Source organism: Sinocyclocheilus rhinocerous, unplaced genomic scaffold (genome assembly GCF_001515625.1).
Source record: "Sinocyclocheilus rhinocerous isolate Xijiao unplaced genomic scaffold, SAMN03320098_v1.1 scaffold2041, whole genome shotgun sequence".
In the NCBI taxonomy this organism is placed as follows: domain Eukaryota; kingdom Metazoa; phylum Chordata; class Actinopteri; order Cypriniformes; family Cyprinidae; genus Sinocyclocheilus; species Sinocyclocheilus rhinocerous.
In genome coordinates, this window is record NW_015649795.1 from 163,202 (window position 1) to 173,410 (window position 10,209).

General features: G+C 35.9%; 1 protein-coding gene across 1 annotated transcript in view; it reads left to right on the top strand.

The window, feature by feature from the left end:
• LOC107710985 (ethanolamine kinase 1-like) overlaps positions 1 to 10,209 on the top strand; it is a 53,122-nt gene that overhangs the window by 22,397 nt on the left and 20,516 nt on the right. Inside the window, exons 2-6 of the mRNA XM_016515888.1 lie at positions 1,796 to 2,058; positions 2,384 to 2,518; positions 6,025 to 6,173; positions 8,260 to 8,343; positions 8,447 to 8,607. Of these exons, the coding sequence (XP_016371374.1) occupies positions 1,796 to 2,058; positions 2,384 to 2,518; positions 6,025 to 6,173; positions 8,260 to 8,343; positions 8,447 to 8,607 (792 nt within the window). The remainder of the gene's footprint in view (positions 1 to 1,795; positions 2,059 to 2,383; positions 2,519 to 6,024; positions 6,174 to 8,259; positions 8,344 to 8,446; positions 8,608 to 10,209) is intronic.

Below are 10,209 nucleotides of genomic sequence, written 5' to 3' on the forward strand. Positions count from 1 at the left end.
TCTATCAAAATATAAAAATTTATTTTTTAGTTTTTTTTTTTTTTTTTTTGAACACAACCGATCACACACATTACTTTTGAGATCGGAGGCGTTTACATTAGTCACAGATAAAGAAGAAATTTTGCTCACATGAATTCTATCATTGTGAACAAAGTGCAGGTACGATGCAAGTGAGATATTAGTTTTGCAGTGTGGACAGCTTCAGTTATTATAATGGGAGATTTAACGTGCAGAACTCACACTGAAAGTCATTGACCACTTCAGTGATGGGGAACATTCTTTGCTTGCTTTCTGTATGAAACTTATTTGCAATTTGAATAACAGTTTTGCTTTTCACACTGCTAAGATAATTAATCAAAAGTCTTGATTTGTAATGCATAAAAAGCAATAAACTAATCTATAAACGGTTATCAACTTTTTGTCTATGTAGCCCATAGGAATATTATGTGCTGTTTCCCAGGATACAAACACACTCACACAAAAAATAAATAAATAAATAAATAATAATAATACATTATTAATGATCATTACAGTATTGAGGGCAATAACTGACAATAAAGATAGAAACAGTTATCAGGTTTAGGCATGTGGTTTCTGCCAAAAAGCAAGAAAAGTGAAAATTGCAATTGAGACTTTTACACAATAATTAAATTTTTTTTGGTTCTTGAAGTGTTGAGAAGTTCACTTAAAACAAAACATTGTTTGCTGTTACTAGATAAAAAAAAACATGTACTGAAAAATTTGTGAGTGATGTATGTTTGTCAGAATTAAAATTGTCTCAACCATTGCAAAAATAATTTAACCAAAATTACCTCAGATCATCTTCAGAGCAGTCTGTTATCAATAGGTTTTGATATACCAAACCGTTTTTATAAAGCACATGAACAAATTTAAAACGTCTGAGCAAAAATGGACATGAGGCTATAGCTCAAGCTATGTTTTATGTGTTATAAAAAGAATAACCTGAGGGCACATGATGAGTTTAGTCACAACGCCACCTACTGGTCAAAATTCGAATTTTTTTTGCTTATAACTTCTGACCAGTTTGGCCAAAAATCATAATATTGATGTCATTAGATTTGGAATGCATACCGAATTGAAAGATACCTAATTTTCCTATGTCTGCCTTTTTGGGCATCAGCCATTTTGAATTTTATAATAAATGCTGTATCAACAAATGTCTTAAACTGGGGTCTCCACCCCTGCTCCTGGAGAGCTACCATACTGCAGAGTTCAGCTTCAACCCTAATCAAGCACACCTGAACCAGCTAATCAAGGTGTCCTAGGCTCCTTAATTACTGACAGGTGTGTTGAAGCAGGGCTGGAACTTTTGCTGCCTTCACATGCTATTACAAATTTCCTATTCCCCACATATGAAGTCATATAGCCTATAAATACACTACTTTAGCAACAAGACAAAGTGATGTAGTTGTTGTGGCAAAAAATAATAAAGAATAGCATTGACATCAGCAATCGTTGTTGTTGTCCCCTCAAGTTTAAAGTTTATGGCCTGCTCAGCTCGAAAACTCTGGTATCAAATTATCTATAAGTTTCCCAGTAGTAAATATGATTTGAGAGCCCGTTCACTTCCAATTTCCTATTAGGAAACTCGTATTCACGAAAATGCCGATAGCATGTGAAGGCAACATTAAGTCTGCAGGAGGGTAGCTCTCCAGGAGCAGTGTTGGAGAACCTTAGTCTTTACTGAGTAATTAAAGCTCCTTAGCTGTTTATTTTACCTCTGTTGTGCTTGGCCCCTTAATTGCAGCTATAATTATTATTTTAATTATCCTAGGCTTTCACTGAGGGCATCACTAACCAATTAATGGGCTGCTATGTTGGCTCTCTGATGCAAGACCCTATTTTACTGGTGAGGGTTTATGGACAGATGACTGAGCTTTTTATGGACCGAGATAAGGAGATGGAGATGTTCCGGGTGCTTCACAAACATGGCTGTGGCCCGGAACTGTACTGCAGTTTTACCAATGGTATCTGCTATGAGTTTGTCAAAGGAGTTGTGCTGGACGACACACTGCTTAGACAGCCATCTGTTTACAGGTCTGAGCCTTTACCGCACACACGCAAACACACAAATACACATGAAAGGCACATGCACTCACAGTGCTTCTTGTGGAGTATTATTAACCCATTGACACTTTGGATCACTAGGAGTATATTTCTTAATCGAATTCTCATATTTATGATTGTGTGCTAATAAATGCTCTCATGCCGCAACATGGCTGAGTGAAGGCAGATTTGGCTACCTAAAATACTTTAGCTAAATGAAAGCTAATGTTTTTTTATTATTATTATTATTATTAATAGTATTAGTATTTCAGTTTTTCAATATGCTTAATTGAAATTGCCTTTTCATTGACTGCAGATTGATTGCAACAGAAATGGGGAAAATCCATTCCATAAAGTCTGGAGAAACTGGAAACAGTTCACCCGTTTTGTGGTCTAGATTGTCCCAGTTCCTTAATCTGGTCCAGACTTCTGATGCTGCTGAACAGCAAAAGTAAGTGAACATCAGAGTTATGAAACACTATTATCAGAAACTCTGCAATGTCTAACTCTATGCTAGACTAAATGAAAATAACTGAATGGTGTATTCACATTTGAAAGAACATAATTTCAAATACTCTATATAGGATAAGTGGTTTGGAAAATGAATGGATGAGTGCATGGTTAATCTCAATTTTGATGTTAAAAAGTAAATTCAGCAGGATTGCAAAATTGTTATTGTTTCATAATATTACCTTTTTAAAATTAGGAGCCAAATAACAGATAATTCTTATCTTATTTATATTATGTCAACATCTTCATGAAATTAGCAGAGATATTAGCAGAGAATAGATCAAATTCTGTAACCTTCCTCTTTGCAGTTGATTTTGCAGCACAAATATCTGCCATGTCAAGTCTGTGGTCCCTAAGTTGTTCACAAACACAGCTATTTTGGTAGTTTATTGCTCACTCCAACAATCAAATATTTCAAAGACCAACACCAACTGCATCAAGTCAGTGAGTTACTGGAGTGAACTGCTTTGACCAGTTCAGGCCGATTACTGGACCAATCACTGGTATTGTGAGCTAATTAATAAAAAAATAAAAAAAATGGTGAGAAAAAACATATAAAACTTACTTATTTCTAGGGCTGGGCAAGTTAACACATTATTATTGTGTTAACACATTAATTAATTAACGCCGACAATTATTTTATCACACATTAACGCAGTTAAAAAAAAAAAAATATTATTTTGAAAGTCTGTTGCTCACTGGCTCTGAATACATATACAGACAAACCATGAGTCACAGGAGGGGTGGGATGGTAATCAGTACTGGCTTTGGATGGGCGTCATCACGTGTCTCAACCAATGAGAGCATTTGGGGTGGGCCTAAGTTATTAAAATTATTTATGCTAAGCATCAACATTCACAAACCACTGTTCACTGTTATTTTTAAACAGAAAAGAATGCAACGTGCTCGTAATCACAACTTCATAAGTAGGAAATAATAAGTTTTCGTGAAGACAGCAGAGAAGCGCTCTCGCTTAGCACAGTGGAGTGCATCATTTTGTTAACTTTGTGGTTTATTATTTTGAGTCATTGGGACGCGGTAACACACGGCCCTCTCACAATATATTGCTTTACAGATCTATCACTTTTGCTGCACAGAAATGTTAACGCAATCATGCTGCACGTATCATAAGTTCCACTCTCTGGCGCGTTTAGCACTCACACTACATGTGTAACGCGCCCGAGCACAACTGAACCGCGCTCTTGCCCATCTCTTCCAACCGAGCCAGGGACGGCTAAACGAACGGCACGGAGAGATCACATGAGTCAAACGAACCGGGCTTTGGGGGTCAAATGCACTCGGGCACGGTTAAAGGGTTAGTTCACCCAAAAATGAAAATTCTGTCATTAATTACTCACCCTCATGTCGTTCCACACCCCTAAGACCTTCGTTCATCTTCAGAACACAAATTAAGATATTTTTGATCAAATCTGATGGTGTATTCTCATACGTTGTTTACGTCCAGCGCTTCCGTGTTCTACGTCAGAACGCCGGCTCATTATTGGATGGCTCTTGCATCAGCATACGTCGCTGAAGTGCTGAAGTTAATGAGATAATTATGTGATTAATTAAGTTCTGATTGAGCATTAGTGATGCTCTGGTTGCTGTAAATGTGTTTATGAAAAGCATTTGTTATGGCAAGAAAATCCAACAGACAATGTGGTCAGGTTATATTGGCTGTTGTTTGATACTGTTATAGTTGTCATGCCATAGCCTGATTCACTGATGTCATCAGTGGTTATGTGTAATTTAGTTTATATTGTTGATCACAACTGCATCTTAATAGAACTACGAAGAGCTTTTAAAAATACTTTGCACACCAGTTTAGAACGTCTGTTCTGTTTAGACACACAGACATCAAGGATCAGCATATGAATCTCAACAATGGTGACGATCATCAGACAGATTCATGTTGCAGTGCATTCTGGGAGCACCAATCATAGCTCATCCATGGCTCCCAGCATGCATTGCGACATGAATAAATTATGCTTCGTTCATTCATTCATTCATTTTGCCATCCACCACCAGCATTTTTGATAAGTTTCACAAAAATGTCATGGCCCCCAGAATATTTTGTTGTATGAATGTCTGAACATGCAATATGTCAAAAGAAATAACAGAGAGAGCCTCTGCTTAAAAATTAAATAAAAAATAAAATAAAAAGACTGTTTCCTGATCCTGGTAGTAGACTACAATGCCGGCTGTTCTGACTCACAGACTGTAAGTATGTCTTGTTTTAGGATTTTCTTTTATTCTTACTATTTGCTTTTATTTTTGTTGTGACTTTTTACTGCCTTGTTTTGTGACATACAAAAAACATATCAAAATGATCAAAATATGTAGTCACCATCGCTGAGATTCACAAGCTGATTCTTCATATCTATTGACTACTGACAGGCCAGAATTGAAACCTCTTTATGAGCCATATTTCTGAAAATGGTTTATTAAGTTTTCTCACATTGTCTCATATCATAGAACTGCAATAACAAAAAAACCATAAAGGCACTACAGATTTAGATAAAATGCAAACTGAAACTCAGATGCATGAAGTGACTTTATCATAAGTTTCTTGTCATTACATATGTGCTTTATAAACACTATCGTAACAGCCAAAGAGAAACTTATGCTTAACAAGTCAAGGGTCAAGAGGCAACTAAAGCAAACACTATTCACCAAAACGGTAAGTTGAAAAAAAAAATCTAAACCTTAATTCTCAATAAAGAACTTCTGTTTTAGATACTCCAGAAATAAAGTCAAACTGGTTAGTAATGTGTGAAGCTGGTGATGCTGTTTGTGGAGTTGTTTTCTCCGATCACAAATGCAGACATGGTTTTATGTTTACGCGTATGCATATGTTTATGCAACGCAACGCGTAAAAAGACAGTATAAGTCATTATAATCCGTAATTATGTCCCCACTGGATGCAACAAATGCCTCGTTTACAATGGGTTTTAATGTTTTTGTCTCGTAGCTCCGGCCGGACAGGGCATCACAGTATGGTAAGGGGTGTAACATTTCCGTCACACGCTTGAGGTATTCGGCCAATCACAACGCACTGGATAGCTTGCCAATCAGAGCACACCTCGCTTTTCAGAACGATGAGCTTTGTAAAAATCGACACGTTTCAGAAAGGCGGGGCATAGAGGAGAAACAATAATGTACTGTATGTGGAAAATAATGTGTTTTTTGAACCTTAAACCGCGTAAACACATTTCATTACACCAAATACACAAAATAATGTTCTTTTTAGCAACATCATATGACCCCTTTAATCCACCTTTAAAACATCAAATGTATGACTAACTAAACTGCATAGATTCATTGCTGGTTCATAAATTCTTTGGACAGCTTTCATGTATTTGCTTTCAAATTATGAGATGACAAAAATAATAATATACAATTCAGCTCTGCCAAAATATTACTATTTTGCACACTTGTGTTCTTTAGATCCAGTGCCCATGTGGAGGCACCTTGCCTAAAAATCATCATCAAAGAGATGGAGGAACTGAAGAGTCATCTTACCCACATCAACTCCCCAGTAGTACTATGTCATAATGACCTCCTGACTAAAAATGTCATCTATAACCAAGAAGAAGGTGACTAACATTTATTAGAATAGTTGAGTTTGAGTTTGTTTTAATTATGCCTGTCTTTAGATGTAAATTGAGGTTTTGGCCACATGAAAGAGGTCTGCTACTGGACTCAAGACCAAAAACCTGCAAAAACCACATGCTGTCTCTCTTGCTCTCTCTCTCTTTCACTCTCTCTCTCTCTCTCTCTTTCACACACACATACACACACACTGAGGTCTCAGCTAGCTGGGTGAGGGATTTCAAATTCTTATTATTTGCCAACTTACAGCCTTGCAGACCTCTACTATGTGAATGTAATTGAAATTCGTCTATTCTGAAACATAAAATATTCTAAACAATCTGGTTAATTCTATTGTGTAGGCATAATAACTTTTCAGTTATGACAACTCATGGAATTATACTGCTGCTGTACAAAGCAAATACAGGCACTTGCTACTGCTAAGATATGCATCGACATTCTGCTGTGAACTTGTCAGGCATGATGATTCATAAATCCACTGTAATTAGATCTAGACAGGTGGTGCTGGGGAGGAAGTAGGAGTTTCAGAGAGAAGACTCAGCAGTGATTACTGGCTTACAGCAAAGACTGGAGCAAAAGTTACAGATATAGGGAGCACACAAGCTCAATGGCTGAAAGAATACATACGGCCATGCTGTGTGCAAAGTGATTAACTGGAAGATTACATACCAATATCATGAATTTCATGACTGTATTTCAAGCCACTTTAATTTGTGCATAACATATTGTGTTCAATTAATGTTTATAGCAGATATTTTGGTGCATTTAGTTGTACTGATGAAATGTGAAGCCATAATACATTATACAATCCCTCCAGGATTTTGTGATTCTTCGATCAGTGCAAAAATGCAAAATCAAACAAACTTACCATAATTTGGAAGAACTTGCAATTTTTCTAAATTGCCACAGATTTCCCACATAGTTTGGGCATAGACTTGTTGTGTGATGACAATTTCTGTTTGCGCCGTTGCTTCTGCATGGCATGTGCTCCCACTGTACAGCACGCATTATCTCTAACACACACATGTACAGAAGCGTGTGCACTCTGAATGACATCTTTTCTATTAACCAGTGGTGCTTTTCCCAAAAGCAACTATGGTCGCAAGTTCTGTCGTTACCAATAGAGTTCAATGGAACTTACGACCATAGTTAGCTAACGATGCTTGTGGGAAACGCACCCCAGATCAATTAATCAATTAACCAGATCAATGCCTATATGCCACATTAAAGAGGATCACATATTCTGAACAACACCAACACGGACAAGGAATTAAAAAAATATATTATATTAATCACGTAAGCTTGAAATAATTCAATAATAGTCAGGGATTTTGTTTGTTTGTTTTTTTAGACAAAATTTAAAAGAGAGAAAAAAGCCATGTTTTTTTTTCTGTCATACTTGATACACCAGTTTTTATTCAGAGACCCAAACTGACCAAAATTTTATTCATATTGCAAAAAATTTAAATTAATGTGATTTTTATAACAGTATACAATTCAGTATGCCTACAAAGATGATTGCAAGATGAACAAATAAATGTTCTTCAAATGCCTGTTGTATCATTATTTGGTACAATTTAACATGATTTTTTTTTTTACTATTATTAGTGCTAATAATTGTATTAGAGATGTATTAGAGATTTTTCACCAAAGTGTGGGTCATGTTATTAATTTAAAATCTTTAGAAATCCATGTATAAATTATGATATAGTAGGCTTTATAGGGTAAGAAGACAACACTTAAGTTTCTCTTTTTGTTTCTCTTAAGTGTTCTCTTTTTAACAGTTATAGAGCCCAATGGTTCTTGAGGTCAGAAAAGAAATAATGTTAGAACAATATTGTCTGTGCTATTTTTTTTCTCACTGCAAAACAACACAATAAATCCTGTAATTATTGCCACAAATTTTGAGAAAAGCTGCCGCAAATTCAGTTATTTTAGGTCTCAAAAAAAAAAAAAAAGCCCCACGAAATCCTGGAGGAACTAATTATATACTGAATGATTTTGATTATTTCATTGTGTCTTGTACTGTTTTCCATAGACTCATAATAACTTTTTTCCCCCTGATTGTAGGCGCAGTAAAATTCATTGACTATGAATATGCAGATTTTAATTACCAAGCATATGATATTGGAAACCATTTCAATGAATTTGCAGGTACAAATACAAATAAAAAGTAACGATAACCAACATTAAAAGATATGACTTTTACTACTGTCTATCTAACACACTAAGAGATCATTTGTCTTTGAATTTTGAGGTATCAATAATGTTGACTCCAGCCTGTACCCTAGCTGTGAACTTCAGTTTGATTGGCTTACTGCTTATCTGGAGAGTTTCAAGTGGTTCAATGGCATGGATTCAACTGTGACCAAGAAAGAAGTCCTGGAACTTTATGCACAAGTCTGCAAGTTCTCCTTGGTGAGTATTTTGGGAAGGCCAGTTGTGAAGTTGGCAAAATATAAATGTCAAACAGTGACAGAAAATGTTGCATGAATGTACAATATGAAACCTAAAATCCTGAATACCCAGTATTGCGGTCTGTCACAGAATGTACTGGAAAAGATAATGAGGGTGGCTCATGATGTCCTTTCGTTGTAGTAGGCCTAAATGTGGACTGAGCAAGAAATTAGCCATTTATCATCTTCAATTGGCAACATGCTGTCTCACCACTGTTCCCTGCAATGGGCTGACCCTCTGAGGGGCCTGAGGCCTCATTTATAACTGTCGCGTACGTAGAAAACCTGCCCTGAAAGAGACATACCCCACTTCCTACGCAAAAGGTGGGATTTATAAAAAACAAACTTGATGGGAAAATTTGCGCACCTGCACGCAAACTGTGACCTATGCGTACAGACATTTTTTCCTGGAGAAAGAAATGTAATGAAGTAAACAATGATTTTAAACTGTTTTCATTTCATCATATACATTTACATTAATTATTCCACTCTCATTAATGGAGATAAGCACTGAAATTACATAAAGTCATTGCGCAGAAGTTAAACCAAAATGATAATGAATTTAGCCTATTTGTAGTGGATGCGCTTGATTACTTTTCCTTTGGTATGTTATGTTTTAATGACAGCGAGGAGTGCTATAGGTGCACAATAATTTATCTTTAAAGTAAACTGCACATCCCATGTTATGAGAAAATATTTTTAGCGAGTGATAATTTTAGCGATATTGTGGCAGACACTGCTGGATTCGGTGGAACGGTTTATTGTCCGGTTTGAATAGGACCAATGATAATAGCTTACTGTACAACCACAGCTGCACGAAAGTGTTGATGTCGTGTGAAGACATCTCCACAACATTATGAAAAATATCACTGTATTTGAAGGATACAACTTGAAGAAAACGGTAAGATTTGCACGTTTCCTTTTTTAAAATACTTTGTCAATGACGCGCAGAGTCAGATAATTGTATTTACACTGCAATAAATATAGGCCTATATTTTTCCACTAAAAATAACTAAAAGATGTTCACCTTATCAGCAAAACTGCATTCATTTAATTTAATTAGAATTTTTTTAAACAATTGAAATATTATTGAGCCAGTTGAAATGAATGAGATCAACTCTATTCTAAATTATTTTTCTGAGAACTATTTTGAACAGTTTTTTAGGAATACTTTGATATATTTATTCTAAAACATAAGGATACTGGATGATTTTAAGCAATAAAAATGCATGTGTATGGCACAAATGGCATTTATAGTCCGTATCTCATATTTCCTTAATGTCTTTTATCTTTGACGGTGTTAAACATGGTGTCACGTGGATGGGAATATGCATGAAAATGATACGCAGATAAGGTTATGCATAGTAAAACTAGGCATTGTAAGCTGTGCCTAGTGCCTAGAGTCGGGGTGGAGATGCACGTACGCACAATCTTCCCCTGACTGGGATTTATAAAGATTTTTGCGCAGGTTCTGGCTTACGCATGGTTTTATAAATCTGAAAACTTTTGAGCGTATGCAAAATCTAGCTTTTGTGCCTACGTACACTTTTAGGATGAAATCTAC